Genomic DNA, 20583 nt, shown 5'->3' on the forward strand with positions numbered 1-20583 from the left:
TGCTGCTACACTATGGGACAGTAGATTAGAATCATTTAACACATTGACTTGTATATAACTTGTAGCTACATTGGGGGACAGTAGATCAGAATGAATTAATATATTAATCAATTAACACATTGACTTATATAGAGCATGTTGCTACATTAGGGGACAGTAGATCAGAATATGTAGTGTATATCCTAACATGTTGCTACATTGGGGGACAGTAGATCAGAATGAATTAACATATTAATCAATTAACACATTGACTTATATAGAGCATGTTGCTACATTAGGGGACAGTAGATTAGAATCATTTAACAAGCAGACTTGTATATAACATGTCAGATCCCAGACTGTGTAGACATTGATCTGTCTGTGCATTACTTGATGGCAATGCATTATTGCCAGTTGAATGTACATTATACATGGGGGGTAAACGTGATAGATATTCATTATTAAATTGCCTTAAAATTGAGTATGTTCGGAATCACTTATATTACTACCAATCCAATGTAGGTCTCATCTCATATGATGATATTTTCATTATCTTGTAGAGGTTCAGCATACTTGGAGCAGAAAGCAGCAGCTGCAGCCCAAAAATATGACCTGACAAAGTGGAAGTATGCAGAGCTGAGAGATGCCATCAACACTTCGTGTGGTCAGTATAATGGTCTTGTCTGCATGCATCACTGATAACAGAAATCTTAACTTCTTCTAAAGAGACACATGACAGATGTTTTCCAAATTTCACAGAAAGCATCCTGGCAAGGACTTCTTAAAATTTCACAGAAAGCATCCTGGCAAGGACTTATTAAAATTTCACAGAAAGCATCCTGGCAAGGACTTTTAAAAAATTTCACAGAAAGCATCCTGGTGAGGACTTAAAAAATTTGACAGAAAGCATCCTGGTGAGGACTTTTAAAAAATTTGACAGAAAGCATCCTGGCAAGGATTTTTTTAATATTTGACAAAGCATCCTGGCGAGGACTTTTAAAAATTTGACTGAAAGCAGCTTGGTGAGAACTTCTTTAAAATTTGATACAAAGCATTCTGGCAAGTTCTTCTTTAAAATTTGATCAGAAAATGCCAATGCCAATCCATCATTAAATAATTAAACAGCTACTGTGAATAGAAAAACCTTGGATTAGCATCTTTGCAAGAACTGCTCAACAGACTTTTACCAAACATGAAAGAAGTTTCTGGGTGATTTTATTAAATTGATGCTAATCCACCATCAGAGCTGATATTATAAAAATAGAAATGCATTTAAAAGACTTCTCAAAACCCTCTGAACAGAATTTTACCACATTTTGACAACATCCTGGGATGAATGTCTGCCAGATTTTTTGAAATAATGCCAATACACCATTAAATAAAATAGAGAAAGCTTTAAATGATTTCTATGAAAATTGGACTGATATTATCCTGGCTTAGATGTCTTTCGGTGTATACAAATGATGCCGATCTGCTATCAGATATAGCTGTCAGTGCTAAAATTAGAAATAAATTTTCTTGCTCAAAGACCGATAAACAGAATTTGACCAAATTTAACAGTGCATCCTGAAATGAAGTTCTTTCAGCTTGGTTCCAGTGATGCAAATCTCCAATCAGATTTGGGTGATGTACTGAAAACAGACACTTATTTAAACATTTTAAATATTTTGACGAAATATTGACAGAAAGCATCCTGGCACAGATTGCTTTCATATTTTTTCAAATAATGCCAATTTGGAATCATATATGCCAAAATTGAAATTTTTAAAATCATTTCTTTTTGAAAAAAACAATTTCCAGAATTCGACCAAATTTGCCAGAAAACATCCTAGCAGAAAGGTCTTTGAAGTTTTTATTACTGTTGCCTATCCAGAATCAAATATTGCCACTGTTACTTTACACACAAAAAATGAAATGACTTCTGATAATCATCTGAAATATATTTATGAACATCATAACCAAAGTTAGAATTTGTTTTTGAATAACTTTTCAAAGACCACTTGAAAGAATTGGAGCCAGATTCGGCAGAAACCTTGAAATGGAGGGCATTTTAAAATGTGTTCAAAATGATGCCAATCTGCCTCAAAATATGGGTGCTGCTGCAAAAATATTAAAATCTTCACAGCTACTAAAAGGACCTTTAATAAAATTTGACCAAATTTGATCAAATGAACCCTTGTTTAAAGGTCTTTCACATTTTTCTCTGTCAACTTTTCAGCTGTTTTAAAAAAGTTTGAAAAACATTTAAATAACTTTATCTATAAAACCACTTAACCCTTTACCTGTGTAAGCACATTTGAATGCTGTTACCATTTACCTGTGTAAGCATATTTGGATGCTGTTACCGTTTACCTGTGTAAGCACATTTGGATGCTGTTACCATTTACCTGTGTAAGCACATTTGAATGATGTTACCGTTTACCTGTGTAAGCACATTTGAATGATGTTACCCTTTACCTGTGTAAGCACATTTGGATGCTGTTACCGTTTACCTGTGTAAGCACATTTGGATGCTGTTACCATTTGGATGCTGTTACCATTTACTTGTGTAAGCACATTTGAATGATGTTACCATTTACCTGTGTAAGCACATTTGGATGTTGTTACCATTTACCTGTGTAAGCACATTTGAATGATGTTACCATTTACCTGTGTAAGCACATTTGAATGATGTTATCTCATTCACATAGAGGTGCTATTGAATGCCTCCATCCAATTTGCATACACATGTCTCTGCATCAACTGCATGGAAGCATGCTTGAACACCTACAGTAAACATAGTCATTTTGAGCTGTTTTTGTAGCACCACCATCAATACATAACCCCTGTTATGAACTACAGGCTTTGAGGTCAATGACCATCAATACATACCCCCTGTTATGAACTACAGGCATTGAGATCAATGACCATCAATACATACCCCCTGTTATGAACTACAGGCCTTGAGGTCAATGACCATCAATACATACCCCCTGTTATGAACTACAGGCCTTGAGGTCAATGACCATCAATACATACCCCCTGTTATGAACTACAGGCACTGAGATCAATGACCATCAATACATAACCCCTGTTATGAACTACAGGCACTGAGATCAATGACCATCAATACATACCCCCTGTTATGAACTACAGGCCTTGAGGTCAATGACCATCAATACATACCCCCTGTTATGAACTACAGGCACTGAGATCAATGACCATCAATACATAACCCCTGTTATGAACTACAGGCCTTGAGGTCAATGACCATCAATACATACCCCCTGTTATGAACTACAGGCTTTGAGGTCAATGACCATCAATACATACCCCCTGTTATGAACTACAGGCATTGAGATCAATGACCATCAATACATACCCCCTGTTATGAACTACAGGCCTTGAGGTCAATGACCATCAATACATACCCCCTGTTATGAACTACAGGCATTGAGGTCAATGACAATCAATACATACCCCCTGTTATGAACTACAGGCACTGAGATCAATGACCATCAATACATAACCCCTGTTATGAACTACAGGCACTGAGATCAATGACCATCAATACATACCCCCTGTTATGAACTACAGGCATTGAGGTCAATGACCATCAATACATACCCCCTGTTATGAACTACAGGCACTGAGGTCAATGACAATCAATACATACCCCCTGTTATGAACTACTGGCATTGAGATCAATGACCATCAATACATACCCCCTGTTATGAACTACAGGCACTGAGGTCAATGACAATCAATACATACCCCCTGTTATGAACTACAGGCATTGAGATCAATGACCATCAATACATACCCCCTGTTATGAACTACAGGCCTTGAGGTCAATGACCATCAATACATACCCCCTGTTATGAACTACAGGCACTGAGGTCAATGACAATCAATACATACCCCCTGTTATGAACTACAGGCATTGAGATCAATGACCATCAATACATACCCCTTGTTATGAACTACAGGCATTGAGATCAATGACCATCAATACATACCCCCTGTTATGAACTACAGGCACTGAGGTCAATGACCATCAATACATACCCCCTGTTATGAACTACAGGCCTTGAGGTCAATGACCATCAATACATACCCCCTGTTATGAACTACAGGCACTGAGGTCAATGACCATCAATACATACCCCCTGTTATGAACTACAGGCCTTGAGATCAATGACCATCAATACATACCCCCTGTTATGAACTACAGGCATTGAGGTCAATGACCATCAATACATACCCCCTGTTATGAACTACAGGCATTGAGGTCAATGACCATCAATACATACCCCCTGTTATGAACTACAGGCACTGAGGTCAATGACCATCAATACATACCCCCTGTTATGAACTACAGGCATTGAGGTCAATGACCATCAATACATACCCCCTGTTATGAACTACAGGCACTGAGATCAATGACCATCAATACATACCCCCTGTTATGAACTACAGGCACTGAGATCAATGACCATCAATACATACCCCCTGTTATGAACTACAGGCACTGAGATCAATGACCATCAATACATACCCCCTGCTATGAACTACAGGCACTGAGATCAATGACCATCAATACATACCCCCTGTTATGAACTACAGGCACTGAGGTCAATGACAATCAATACATACCCCCTGTTATGAACTACAGGCATTGAGATCAATGACCATCAATACATACCCCCTGTTATGAACTACAGGCACTGAGGTCAATGACCATCAATACATACCCCCTGTTATGAACTACAGGCACTGAGGTCAATGACCATCAATACATACCCTCTGTTATGAACTACAGGCATTGAGATCAGTGACCATCAATACATACCCCCTGTTATGAACTACAGGCACTGAGGTCAATGACCATCAATACATACCCCCTGTTATGAACTACAGGCACTGAGGTCAATGACCATCAATACATACCCCCTGTTATGAACTACAGGCACTGAGGTCAATGACCATCAATACATACCCCCTGTTATGAACTACAAGCACTGAGGTCAACGACCATCAATACATACCCCCTGTTATGAACTACAAGCACTGAGGTCAACGACCATCAATACATACCCCCTGTTATGAACTACAGGCATTGAGATCAGTGACCATCAATACATACCCCCTGTTATGAACTACAGGCTTTGAGGTCAATGATCATCAATACATACCCCCTGTTATGAACTACAGGCTTTGAGGTCAATGACCATCAATACATACCCCCTGTTATGAACTACAGGCATTGAGATCAATGACCATCAATACATACCCCCTGTTATGAACTACAGGCACTGAGGTCAATGACAATCAATACATACCCCCTGTTATGAACTACAGGCTTTGAGATCAATGACCATCAATACATACCCCCTGTTATGAACTACAGGCATTGAGATCAATGACCATCAATACATACCCCCTGTTATGAACTACAGGCACTGAGGTCAATGACAATCAATACATACCCCCTGTTATGAACTACAGGCATTGAGATCAATGACCATCAATACATACCCCCTGTTATGAACTACAGGCTTTGAGGTCAATGACCATCAACACATACCCCCTGTTATGAACTACAGGCTTTGAGGTCAGTGACCATCAATACATACCCCCTGTTATGAACTACAGACACTGAGATCAATGACCATCAATACATACCCCCTGTTATGAACTACAGGCTTTGAGGTCAATGACCATCAACACATACCCCCTGTTATGAACTACAGGCTTTGAGGTCAGTGACCATCAATACATACCCCCTGTTATGAACTACAGGCACTGAGATCAATGACCATCAATACATACCCCCTGTTATGAACTACAGGCTTTGAGGTCAATGACCATCAATACATACCCCCTGTTATGAACTACAGGCCTTGAGGTCAATGACAATCAATACATACCCCCTGTTATGAACTACAGGCATTGAGGTCAGTGACCATCAATACATACCCCCTGTTATGAACTACAGGCCTTGAGGTCAATGACCATCAATACATACCCCCTGTTATGAACTACAGGCCTTGAGGTCAATGACCATCAATACATACCCCCTGTTATGAACTACAGGCACTGAGGTCAATGACAATCAATACATACCCCCTGTTATGAACTACAGGCATTGAGGTCAATGACCATCAATACATACCCCCTGTTATGAACTACAGGCCTTGAGGTCAATGACCATCAATACATACCCCCTGTTATGAACTACAGGCCTTGAGGTCAATGACCATCAATACATACCCCCTGTTATGAACTACAGGCCTTGAGGTCAATGACCATGAATACATACCCCCTGTTATGAACTACAGGCTTTGAGGTCAATGACCATCAATACATACCCCCTGTTATGAACTACAGGCCTTGAGGTCAATGACCATCAATACATACCCCCTGTTATGAACAACAGGCCTTGAGGTCAATGACCATCAATACATACCCCCTGTTATGAACTACAGTCTTTGAGGTCAATGACCATCAATACATACCCCCTGTTATGAACTACAGGCCTTGAGGTCAATGACCATCAATACATACCCCCTGATATGAACTACAGGCCTTGAGGTCAATGACCATCAATACATACCCCCTGTTATGAACTACAGGCCTTGAGGTCAATGACCATCAATACATACCCCCTGATATGAACTACAGGCCTTGAGGTCAATGACCATCAATACATACCCCCTGTTATGAACTACAGGCCTTGAGGTCAGTGACCATCAATACATACCCCCTGTTATGAACTACAGGCCTTGAGGTCAGTGACCATCAATAAATACCCTCTGTTATGAACTACAGGCTTTGAGGTCAATGACCATCAATACATACCCCCGTTATGAATTACAGGCATTGAGGTCAATGACCATCAATACATACCCCCTGTTATGAACTACAGGCCTTGAGGTCAATGACCATTATATCATGTGACATGGTTGCTATTAAAATCTGGTCATAATCTGCTATTTAAAGTAACATGGTCAGAATCTCAGCATTCTAAAATGAAGGCCTTGGATTTTGATCAGCACTTGCTTGAGTTTGGATGATTAGAGTTACGACTTTGAAGGCTCAACAAGTTAAATATGGGCTCAGTTGTTAGGTTGAAGTTTTGTGTTGAGGTTTTGGCATCTCAGATATAGTGGGTTTACATCAACTCACCAATGTGGCGGAAATGGCAGATTTTGTGGAACATTTGTGTTAAGTTATTTCAGAATTTTAACTAACATAGAAAGACTTCTTTCTTTCTTTGCTTTTTTATTTATTTTTATTTTTCTAGACTTGGATTTGTTGGAAGCCTGTAAAATTGAGTTCCACCGCCGTCTGAAGGTGTACCACTCCTGGAAGTCCAAGAGCAAGAAGCAGACAAGCAACACAGGAGATCAGAGAGCTCCAGAAAACATCCTAGAGAATGGTAAGGAGGAGCTTGTACATTTTTTGCCTAATGAATCGATTTTTTAGCCTGCTGGACAGGGTTTTCTCACCAACCAGACAGTAATCTCAAATTCTAACATTGTCAGGCTGGTTGTAGATGGTTTGTTATATGCAGCATTGCAATGGCCGCTTTATTCAGCTGTATTAAAAGATTGGAATTACACATGATTGGATGACATTCTTCCCTACATTGGAATTACACATGATTGGATGACATTCTTCCCTACAATGGAATTACACATGATTGGATGACATTCTTCCATAGTGCTGCCACATAAATTTGTTTGAGTACTCTGAAAGAACTTGAAACACTCGACATGTTGAAACTCCTTCCTATGAGGCAAGCATTTTTTGTTGGGCACTTGACAATGACTTTGAGCCCTTGTATTGAAACTGTTTGCTTTTACTCAGGCAAGTATTTTCAGGGGCCATTAAGAATGTTTATAACCCATTTGTTTGAGTACTTGAAATCCATGGAAAGAAACTCTTCTCTCAAATTTATGTTTGAGAGGTAAGAAAGGACTTGAAACATTTGGGATGAAATTCTTCCCTCAAGTTCCAGCAAATTTTTATTTGAGCACAAGGGAATGTCATTAAACCCTCAGGTTGAAGACTCGTTCTTTGTGGTGTGGCAGACATTTGTATGTAGCAAACCTTTGAGATTTTAATGAGCCTTGTTAACTTTAATTTACCTGTGAGCTGGATATTATTAGTTACATGTTAGTGTACCGAAGTGTATGGAATATGATGATTGTCTTGAACTCCATTAGACCTTCTCCTCCAGTTCTGTTAAACTCGTGTCATGACTTTATTACCTCATAAACCTTAATTCAGTTAATTGGTTGAAAAATTAAAACATAATAATCTCTTAACTGTCACTGTTTTTAATGCAGTCAGTTGCTTGCAATCTGCATACCTCACCTGACCTGAAAAATTAATGCTAATTAACTAATTCCAGCTTTGTTTTGGACAATAATTTCCAGTGATAAATAAATTGCACAGTAACTGGTTTCTAGATATTCATCATAAAGTCATTTCATATATTTGGATAATAGATTAGGTATTTGCATTTTAAGAAGCAGAGTTTGGCTGCCATTCAATTTACCCATTTGTATAATGCCAACCATATCCTATCATTTCCTCCCTTTATCACCCATCAACTAGATGTTTCCCAGTTGTAAGCTTTCACTTGGTGCTATTAACACAATGAGGACTCCTAAAATCCTTAAATATTTTTATGACTTTAAACCATCCATCCAGAAAGTCAGTCAAGTGTTGTCTAATTTTGAATTTTCTACATTTTACAGTCATTAAAATAATATTTGATCAATAATTGTTAATTTTTTTGCAGTTTATTTTTTTTTTTTCTTTTTTAATCCAGCTTGATATCACTGGTGCTTCGTAATTGCTTTTTTATTCATGAAGCCCAGTAAGTGTAAGTCCACCCACATGTCCAGGCATGGCCTTTTGGCCTGAAATGCTGCATGCAAGGGTCAGATTTGAATGATCTGTATTGCCTCCTTTATGTGCTATATGCTGACCAATCATTTAATCTGTCTGGCCAACTGTATCTCTTGACTGGTAACTAAGGACAGACATAATAGCCAGCTGTTTCTTCTTTAAATATATTATCCAATCAAGATACCTTAGGAGAACTAATACTACCTTGCAAATACAGCCCTCCCAGAGAACAGTTTTAGCTAAAGGAAGCTAAAAGTTATCTGCCCCCTAGGTGGCAGTTGGGCAGAGTGATCCCCCCTTGGTATAGGGATTGGCGGCAACACCTGTAAATATCCCAGTTACTACTTCTGCTGATGTTAAGAAGCACGCTCTCACCATGAGAGACCTCACAACCCAGATTCAACTTTGGAAGCATATCATTATAAGTTGGAGGAGTCCTTTCACCTCTAAGGAAAGTATATTCCATCTGCTTCCAACTTTTCTCTCTTCCTAATGCTGACAAAAGTTCAACCATTTCAATTTGCTAACACTTTTTCATCTTCTCACATTCAATAGCACTTAGTCACTTGCATGGGTAGCCTATGTGACTTCAGGCTACAAGAATTTTTATTTGTGTGCATGACCATATGCCTTTAAGAAACTCTTTATATATGTATGATTCCATTATTACTGGTACATACCAGTGAGTTTTCTATACCAAGGCATTTTTGGCATCTGGACACCATGCTTCAATGATTTTCCAGTGCAGGCTGTCCTTGACCCTTCCTACAGGTAGTAATGTAATTAAGATCATCGGTTATCACTATTTTCCAGGTAACCATCATTTCATATTGCTCTACACCAGAGGTTCCCAAACCACAGCCCACGGGCAATTTATGGCCCGTCAGCTCTCAGAAAGTGGCCCGCGAGGCCTCTATATTTACTATAATGTATTTTAATAATTTCAAAAATTTATTGACGTTCAAATAAATAATAACTCGACGAAAGTTGCAATAATGGGTGATCTGTAGTATTCTAGACTCTAGAATGTTATTTCTAAGTCTAAGAAGTCAGTCATTTTGGTCAAGCACTCGGAGCTCCATCAGCATTCGATAATTCACTCTGCATGTGGTTGTTGTGCTCAGATAGAATTATTAAATGCGCCCGTTGAGTTAGCGAACGAAACATTTGGAAATTCCCTTTTCCCAGCCTTGTCAACCAATCGAGTGCACAAGACGCCATGATGTCATCTGTTACAACTGTTTAGTAGTCTGCAGTTTGGTGTTGAAATTAGATTTTTCAAATAAAAATTTACTGTTAAAGCCGATAAGCATGAACGTGGCTAACGTAGAATCAAACAATGCTAATAAGCAAAAATATGAGGACGTTGCTTGTCGTGAATTCAATGCAGATTGGACGGAGAAATTTATGTTTGTGCCTAGTCGTAGTGGTAAACCAGTTTGCTTAATCTGCAGATTTTGTGTTTCTGTTATGAAAAAATACAATCTGGAATGACACTACACGACCACACATTCAGACATAAATGCTCAATATCCAGTCGGTTTGGAGTTAAGAAAAGATTTCATAGCTAAGAAAGAAGGTTCTCTGACCAGTCAGCAGTCATTTTTCACCAAGGCTAAAGAACAGAGCAAGAGTGCTGTTGTTGCGTTGTATGAAGTTGCTCTTCTGTTGGCTCGCAAAAAGAAGCCGTTCACTGATGCGGAAGAAATAATAAAGCCTTCGCTTAAAATTGCTGCTAGAATGCTTGGCGATAAAAAGTGTGAGACAAAATTTGATCAGATTCCTTTGTCTAATAATACTATGGCTAGGCAAGTTGAAGAGTTGGCCAGCAATGTTCATCGTCAAGTAGCAACACATGTAAAAAATTGTAAATTTTTTTCATTGGCAATGGACGAATCCACTGACATTTCTGACACAGCTCAGGTCGCAGTTTTTGTTCGAGCAATAAACGATAATTTTGAAGTCATTGAAGAACTTCTAGGACTTGAATCGATGATTGCGATTACCAAAGGAATTGATCTGTTTGAAACTCTGAAGTTGAGTGTAGAGAAAAACAACATAGAATGGACAAAATTGGATAGTATATGCACCGACGGTGCTCCGGATTTGACGGGTAAAAAATCTGGATGTCTGGCATTATTGGAACAGTTTCTTGACTGCACTATATTAAAATATCATTGTATCATTCACCAGGAAGCACTGTGTGGAAAGACATTAAATCTGAAACATATCATGGATGCTGTTTTGAGATGTGTAAACAAAATTCGAAGCAAGGCACTGAACAGGTGTGAGTTCAAACAGTTTCTATCAGACCTGAACGAGGAATGCGGTGAGCTATTGATACACTGCAAAGTCAGATGGCTGTTTAAAGGGAAAGTACTGTCACGTTTCTGGGCACTGAAAAATAGTGTCTATCTGTTTTTGTCTGAAATAGATGAATTGCCTAAAGAATGGCAATGTCTGCAGAATGATGACTGGCTTAATGACCTGGCATTTTTGGTGGACATCATGTCTCATTTAAACTCTTTAAATGCGAGGCTTCAGGGAAAAGACAGACTGTTCACAAATTTGTGTGATGACATTTCTGCATTTAAAATGAAACTGCACCTGTTTATCAGACAGCTGACAGAAGGGACTTTAGAGGCATTTCCAACTCTGAAGACACTTGTGGTGGAAAAGAAATTTGATCTGTTACAGTACAAGGTTAGAGTGGAAAGTCTTCTGGATATCTTTCAGTTGAGATTTCAAGAGTTCACAACAGAGGAGGATAATGTTGCCCTCTTCATAAATCCGTTTGTATTTCTGGATGCCAAGATCTGCCAATTACAGCAAAACCTTCAGCATGAAGTAATTGATTTGAAATGCAATTCTGCACTGAGATGCAAATTCCTGGAGCTGTCTGCTTCACCCTCAGATGATCATATGATCTCATTCTGGCGAATATTGTCTGTTGAACAATTTGAACACTTGCGTTCATTCGCACAGAGATATATTTGTTGTTTTGGTTCGACTTATAGATGCGAGCAGTCATTTTCCGCAATGACAATTATAAAAAACAAGAGACGTTCCAGACTCACTGACAGTAACCTAGCTGCGCTTATGAATTTGGGCACGACAGCTTTGTGCCCAGACATTGATAAACTGGCATCTGAACTTCAGTAACTGGTTGTGAAGAACAGTTACAATTGAAAATTAATTATATTAATATCGGTTTTTGAAACTGATTTAAAATTGTTAAATGAACATTTGATTTAAAACCGAAAATGACTGTAGTGTAGGACTGACACGGACTGCTTTTAAAGTTTTAGAATTTGGTTGCTGAAAGTTAATAAATTTAAGAATATTACCCGACTTTTATAATTTTATAAACATTGATAAACATTTATGATTGTATAATGTTGTGGCCCGCTTAATTACTGAAAATAGTAGATATGGCTCTCTACTTGAAAAGCTTGGGAACCACTGCTCTACACCCACCATGTTCAAAACAAAGACAGGTACAGGCCCACAGTTATATGATTTCTGTTACAGGTGGTATTGTCAGTTATACCTGTACATTGCTTTATTAGGCCATCTGATACCAATTTCCGGGTCAAACATTTTAAGGTGTAGCTCTGCACAAACATTGCATTTTCAAGACAGGTGCAGGGCTACACAGATTTATTTATTCTGCTCTATTTGTCTTATAGATTAGACCATGGGCAAAGTGCAGAAATATGTCTTAATTCTACATGCTGACCTCTCCAGAGTTTCTGGTGGACAAGGGATATTAGTCAACTAATGACCCTTGAGCCATAGAGCGCTGGAAATCTACAAGATCAGAGACTGCTCCCACACCCAAGTCACTATCACAGGACTACACCACCAATATTGGTGACTCCTATCGGCCTTGTCACTCAAGTGTTCAACTCTATATCTATTGCAAAACAGCAAGGGAAAGAGCCAAACAAACAGCCAATAGTTTCCTCTCGCACACCAGATACATGGACCAGTTACATGGATCAGTCATCCATAACCCGTTCCGACCTAAGGAATCAGAAAACATACTCCCCACACAGATGGCTTTGGCCATCCTAGGCCATATACAAGCGATCATGTGGGGCCAAAACCACAACTAATATAGTTTCCGTCACCAGATGACAGCCAGGCTTCCAGTACATTAACCCAACCTATGCAGTCATTTACAGAGACCAGTCTAACCAATATACTGCCTCAAGATAATCATTTGCTATGATGTTGCTTCACAAATTTCTTGACATTCTGCCACAAGCAGAGACTCCTTAATCAGCAACTACATGGTAGTCACAGTTTCTAATTCAGGGCTTTGAGTTTAGTGAGCAGCAGACTTCATCACTTTTCACCACTTAAGTCTCTGCCATCACTTTTCACCACCCAAGTCTCTGCCATCTCTTTTCACCACCCAAGTCTCTGGCATCACTTTTCACCACCCAAGTCTCTGCCATCACTTTTCACCACCCAAGTCTCTGCCATCCCTTTTCACCACCCAAGTCTCTGGCATCACTTTTCACCACCCAAGTCTCTGCCATCACTGAAGACTTTGGCCTTACCTCATGCAAGCAAAGATGATGATGCTTGTTCTCAAGCGCCATCGTTGGTTCTAGACGATACAGTGTCATGGGAAGATTCAGCCTTCTGAGCCTCCATTGAAGAAGTTTTCTGCCTTTTATCCCCAGAGATTTGCTGTCCTCTTCCCATGCCATCAGCTACCTGGACCAGAGCTCAAGCATCTATTGATATTATGACAAAAAAGAAAGATTCCAACTTCAAATTACTTCTGCAGTCTGGGTGAGTTAGAGGTATTTTGAAGTGCCTTCACAATCAATTACAAGATCCAAGCATCATCCCACTTTTCTTCTCACAAAAGCGACTATCATCAAACTTTTTTCAGTGGTTCTACCTTTGCCATACACCAGTATTTCATTTGGAAACCCCACCTGTCGACCATGATATTGCAGCTTGTGGATGACATTGCCACACTCCATACCTGTGAACTGGATATCCTTTAATGATACTCTGCAGTTAGTACACAGTATCATAGCCATGGATTATATGTTGGACTCTGGCTCTCTTCCAACAGGCAGAGCCTAGCTTATCCTGTCTCACTCCAAATACTTCACGGCATGCATGGGAGTTGGTCCCAAGAATGGCCTGAGTACTGAACAGAGCCACTCACCACATGTTGACCAATGCCATAACCACACCTTGACCAATGCCATAACCACACTTTGACCAATGCCATAACCACACCCTGACCAATGCCATAACCACACCTTGACCAATGCCATAACCACAGCTACAAATTTATAGTTGGTGGAACAAGACTCAGTGCTCTCTACCACTACTTTCGTTAAGGATCACCATAAGGCCAAGCTCCATTTGGTTTTTTCAGGAGTCCATAGGCCTTCAAAAACATCATCATGTGTCACCACTCTGTTCCAAAAGCACATGGTAAGTTCAATTTGAGAGCAGGAACAATCTAATGTCCTGTTTAGATCAAGGCTTTTTATTGAACTGGAAAAAGTCCACTCTCAACAAATTCCTGGGAAAAGTTCAGTCCCAACAAATCCCTGGGAAATGTCCACTCTCAACAAATCGAGCAGTTTATCCACCAGGACATAGAGTTAGAGATGAGTTGCAGTTTTGTCCAACTCCCACACTTACACAAGGATTATCAAACTCATGGAGCCAATGTCCAGCAAGAGGGAATTTGCCTCTCCTCAGTTTGCTCAATGTGGCATTGATTTGAGTGCTGCTTTTTATGTACCCTTTGCAGAATGCTTTTCTGGCACAGTGTCAGGTGGACAGCTCATTCAGCACCCCTTATCAGGTTGACAGCTCATTCAGCACCCCTTATCAGGTTGACAGCTCATTCAGCACCCCTTATCAGGTCGACAGCTCATACAGCACCCCTTATCAGGTTGACAGCTCATTCAGCACCCCTTATCAGGTCGACAGCTCATTCAGCACCCCTTATCAGGTTGACAGCTCATTCAGCAAGATGGAATCATAACCAAGAATATTATTCCTTCATAATTAATGCAACAAAAACAGGCTTATGACAGGAATTCCTCCAGAAACTTGACTTTTTAATATGTACAGACACCAGTTCATACTTTTGAGGAGCTCATGTGTTTCCATGCCTCACCATAGTAATTGGTAAGTGGTTCTGGAGTAGTTTCCTCCTGATATCAACCTTCTGAAAATTAAATCTTGATTCAACATTTCCCATTTTGGGAAATGGGAAATAACTCTTAAGGGAAAGTATTCCTTGGTTGCAGGTTTTGTCATGGCTGAACTTCATTCAGCTTGAGCCTTTAGTCTGAACTTCACTAAGTTATGATACAAAACATGCTTGCTGATTGCTTTAGCTTGGCATGCAGAGGGAGTTGCATGCCCTATCAATGGACCCAAACTATCTCCAGCTCAGGTTGGATGGTTTCTTGGTCCTAATGACACCAGGCTTTGTGGCTGAGAATAGGTTGCCATTGGCTGGTAGTCAAGAGTGGTCATACGCTCTCTTCCTTTCAACAAAATCATGGGACACAAGAATGTCTCTTTCTTCCAGTAAAGGCTGGCAAAAAGGATATGACCCCTCAAGCCCATGTGTTGTGTCTGACATGGGTAATGGCTGGGAGATAGGATATGACCCCTCAAGCCCACATGCTTGTCTGAAGTGGGTAATGGCTGGAAAAGAGGATATGACCCCTCAAGCCCATGTGCTGTGTCTGACATGGGTAATGGCTGGGAAAGAGGATATGACCCCCTCAAGCCCATCTGCTGTGTCTGACATGGGTAATGGCTGGGAAAGAGGATATGACCCCTCAAGCCCATGTGCTGTGTCTAAAGTGGGTAATGCACTCAGCATACTTGGAAGTCTAAGAAGATCAGATACACCTCATGAAGAATTCGGCTCATGAGATTAAAATAATCTCAGTAATCCTCATGTTTCAGATGTCAGCACTGTCTCCTCATCAGCATGGATTTAGCACTTTGATTTGATTTTTTATCAGTCAGAAGATTATTTTCTTCTCTGTGTATGGTCATTACAGTTTTACATGACCATGTTGTTTTGCTGTGCATGGTCATCCCAGGTTTTCCAGGACCATGTTGTGTTGCTGTGTATGGTCATTACAGGTTTCCAGGACCATGTTGTGTTGCTCTGTATGGTCATCACAGGTTTTCCAGGACCATGCTTTGTTGCTTTGTATAGTCATCACAGATTTTCCAGGACCATGTTGTGTTGCTGTGTATGGTCATCACAGGTTTCCAGGATCATGTTGTATTACTGTGTATGGTCATCATAGGTTTCCAGGACCATGTGTTGCTGTGTGTGGTTATGACAGGTTTACATGACCATGTTGTGTTGCTGTGTATGGTCATAACAGGTTTCCAGGACCATGTTGTATTGCTGTGTATGGTCATCACAGGTTTCCAGGACCATGTTTTGTTGATGCTGTGGAGAGTGGCTTTATGCTTCCTTGAAGGGTGCTCGTGGCACAGGTACGATGCTCCTCCTCCTGTTGATTTTCCTAACATCATCCTAATTGGGGATTGTGTTAGAAAAGAAAGCAAAGTTTTTAGAAAATTGTTTCTAAGAGAATACTTACCCAATCACATTACCATAAAACCCTCTCATGACTACCTGCAAATGCAAACATGCCAGTTGATGTGTCATTCAGCGTAAAACCAGTAAACAGCTGTTGATTCATAGCCACCTGGTGGTGGCAAGGGGAAGAAGTGGGTAAATGTTTCTTCCATTTGTTTCCATGGTATATAGACAGAAAAGACTATATTTGTTTGGTCTTTTAGGGAAGGCTGAATTAGGGAAGTAGTGGAGTTTATTTTCCTAACATTAATGTAATCAGGTAAGTATTCTTAGAGAACAAATTTGTCTTTCAGTTCTAAATTTTACCTTGGGTCAGAGAAATCTAACCCTTTAGATTAGATAAGTTCATGTATAGACATGTTTTAGGACCCATATTAGATCAGAAACTATTGTATTAGGTTGCTAGTTCTTTGGAAGGCATGGGAGTAGCATACATACACATTTTCATAAATCAATAAATCGTCTCAAGTTCTTGCTTGGGTCTTTAACATTTTGTTGTTTGAACTTTCATATAGAAGACTTATTAACAACGTAAACTTTATTTTGATTTAACATGTATGGAGGTGTTGTTAACAATGTACTCTTTATTTTGATTAAACATGTATAGAGGTGTTGTTAACAACGTACACTTTATTTTGATTAAACGTGTATAGAGGTGTTGTTAACAATGTACACTTTATTTTGATTTAACATGTATGGAGGTGTTGTTAACAATGTACACTTTATTTTGATTTAACATGTATAGAGGTGTTGTTAACAATGTACTCTTTATTTTGATTAAACATGTATAGAGGTGTTGTTAACAATGTACACTTTATTTTGATTAAACATGTATAGAGGTGTTGTTAACAATGTACACTTTATTTACGTCAGCTGAAGAAGCTTTGCCACCTCCTACTACCACCCGCCCCCCAGCTGCCAAGAAGGACGATGAGATTGGAGCTCAGAGATTTTTCCGCATCCCATACGTTCGTCCAGCTGATGAATATCGTTCCGAAAGTCATGACAAAAAGCAAGGAATGTGGTATGCTCACTTTGATGGTCAGTATATTGCACGCCAGATGGAACTCTTCCCAGACAAGGATCCTAAACTTTTGGTTGCAGGTAAGATTACGTAGGAAATGTTTCACCACAAAGAAATTATAAAATATTTGTTTACATTGATTATACATCAAGCGCAAACAATAATAGTGTATATTCTTGAAATAGTATTGGTACTGTAATGTACACATGATACTTAATGAATTTCACCTGCATACTGTCTTTAACATGTTTTGGGGGTGAAAGCTATCCTTTTATGCGTTGATCAAGTCTTTTTCTCCCAAGTTCCTTCTTTTGCTGTTTCATTTTGCTGAAATTGAATGGTTTTGCACCCTGCGCATCAAATCAGTGCTTCTGATAATTGTTCCCCCTTCTTTGTGTCTGAGTAAGCTTCTGATTATAGTGTTTGCCAATATTCTCTTTTAGTATGTTAATAACTTTGTGGGTTAGTGTGGGCACAAGAAAGCCAACTAAATACACACACAGACAGATGTTGTGTTTGTTGCCCATGGATAAATGAAATATTGGATTTTTCAGTGTTGCCCCACTTACTGTGGAAGGAAGGAAGGTCCATCTTCCTACCTGGTTGACTCCCTCCAGGAGGGGTCTGGGTCATTTCCAGTTTTAAGGAATTCTGCACCCCACCAGCAGCAGTGCAGGAACCAGGAGTGATTGTTGTGGTTCCGAGACCTTGGATTATTGACACATGTTTCAGTGTCATCAGTACGGCTCTGGGTCACTCGTGTATTTTAAGGCATACACACATGCCTGTTGGGGCACTGGGCCACTCATGCATGTTAAGGCACTAGGCCAGTCTTGCCTGTGAGGGTACTGGGCCACTTATGCCTGTTAGGGCACTGGGCCACTCATGCCTGTTAGAACACTGGGCCACTCAAAGGAGGTTAAGTGACAGTGACTTATAGGAACTAGTTGCTTCTTCCTGAAGATGGGGAAGAGAATCATTTTTGCTTCTAGAGATCTGATGATGAGGACTCTGCTTCACCCAAGTTTCATCTATCAAATCTTCTTCACCAGACCCATCTTTAACTGGTAACCAGTGATTGCATACCAGGCATATGTCACCGAACACAAGGCACCAGTTACTGGGCAGTGTTTATCCTGGTTTTGATTGACATCCAGCTACAGCTATCAGGTCAATACACTTAATTTTTCTAGGATATCACTCAGATCCTAAAGGGAATCAGGTTTCACTTGCCTATCAAGGAAAGGAAATCAGATCAGCATCCCCCACCTCCCTGTTCTATGATCCCATTTAATTCCTACAAAATTTAGGGATCATCAGCACCTGGTAATCAGTTGTTTTCCTCCATGATATCATAAATGTATCTGCCTTGGTTTCAAGGAATGTTGGAATTGGCATCCCCTTGAGCCCTGTCCAATAAAAAGGAGGCAGGCTACCACAGTCCTCCAAGATCATTGAGAAGGGATCGTGGCTCCCATTAGCCAGAGAAGAAGATAGTAGGACTGTAGTGTTTTCATCCATTACCAAAACCCCATTTCAGTTTTTCCATCACCATAGACAAAGAAATCTGTCTTACCTCAGGATATGATCAGGACAGCAATGCTCTTTCCATTATAGTAGACTTTAATGAGTACACCAGAAGAACCAATTGTGGCTGACTGCTCCCTGCCATTAGAGTCCTTTGCTCCTTCCCACCTCTTGGATCAGATGACGGAGGAGGAGGAAGTATGGACATTTGATCAGGCCATCAATAAGGTTGATTGCTGTCTTCTCCTAGATCTTCAGGGACTGGCAACACTTCAGTCTGGAGAGACTTTCTGGCACCCCCCTCTAATTAAGGTCTTCTTCTGGATCCAGCATTTGGCAATGGTTCAGGAGCTAACACAGAAGTTTTCATGGGGCCAAACAGTCCACCTGACAGCAGAATGGGTGCTTTGTCTAGTTATTGGATTAATTCTCACATTTGGCCCTTTAAGCCCACCACACACTGCAAACTTAACCCCCCCCCAAACATAGAATCAGGTGCTTCCAAAGTGGCCATATTGGCTGAAACTTGGGGTCATCTCCTGGTAAAATTCTGTTAAACATCAAGTAACTCTAGGCTCAAACCTCTGGCAATAACCTCCTGCTAATTGCTTTTGGCTGCTGCCACCTTCAGCTTTTTGAAGGAGGAATCATTGCCTTCAGCAGCTTTTCAGTGCATCCAGAACCTCCCTTGGAAATGGATGCTTCTGAAGCAAGGATATCAGCTGGAACTATCATCTCCTGACAAAATCCTTGGAAGTATTGAAGCTAAATGGACAGTAACCTCTCATGTCAATCCCTTTATGGCTGCTACTTCTTTCAGTCTTTTGTCTTCATCAGCTTTTCAATACTTGCTGTGACAAAAACATTAAGGCATGCTCTGTCAGTGTCTGTGGCGCTTTATGTGAAGCTTCTCCACCTCTGCAGAGATACAGCTTTGGAGACATCTAGGTTTGCTTGGCACAGAAGGAACCTTTTATCAGCAGGTCATCCCAGGGAGAAAAACATTCCTAGGGAGTCACATTGTCTCTTTCATTGTCCTTCCCTTCCCAGCCTTCCAGTAGCTTCCAGACTAGATCTTATATCAGAGACTTGAACAGGCATCACAGAAAATGGCTCCTTTCCACTTTAAGGAATGGTTATGGCTTCATTTCTATGGTTGGGTCGGTGGTTCTTTTTGGGGTTTTCCCGGGATCTTCCTCCACCATTAATACAGGCCACCATGCATAGCCAGTTGTGTGCTGAAAAATGGCATTAAACCCCACAACAACGACAACAACAACAAAATCATTTTTATGGACCTTTTTTCCGTCTTGGACCCTGATGGATTTCCTTTCTCCTCTCCAAACTGGTTCATCTACAAGCAGTGTCCTCATAATTATCCCAGTGACCTCAGAGGTATCCCAGTGTCCTCATAATTATCCCAGTGTCCTCAGAGATATCCCAGTGTCCTCAGAGATATCCCACTGTTGGTTGACTGTGACTCGGCTAATCTGATAAGATGAATTTCCTGACCAATTAGAAATTT

At 40.1% G+C, this 20583-nt stretch overlaps 1 protein-coding gene across 7 annotated transcripts in view; it reads left to right on the plus strand.

The window, feature by feature from the left end:
• Positions 1–20583, plus strand: part of LOC149785983 (unconventional myosin-VI-like) — a 164058-nt gene that overhangs the window by 136958 nt on the left and 6517 nt on the right. For all 7 annotated transcript variants that reach the window (XM_089976243.1, XM_089976247.1, XM_089976244.1 and 4 more), the window contains 3 exons: positions 540–643; positions 7265–7399; positions 17381–17611. In XM_089976243.1, coding sequence (XP_089832369.1) covers positions 540–643; positions 7265–7399; positions 17381–17611 — 470 coding nt within the window. The remainder of the gene's footprint in view (positions 1–539; positions 644–7264; positions 7400–17380; positions 17612–20583) is intronic.

The sequence above is a fragment of the Sinohyriopsis cumingii genome, chromosome 12 (genome assembly GCF_028554795.1).
Source record: "Sinohyriopsis cumingii isolate HCF-2022 chromosome 12, ASM2855479v2, whole genome shotgun sequence".
NCBI lineage: Eukaryota > Metazoa > Mollusca > Bivalvia > Unionida > Unionidae > Sinohyriopsis > Sinohyriopsis cumingii.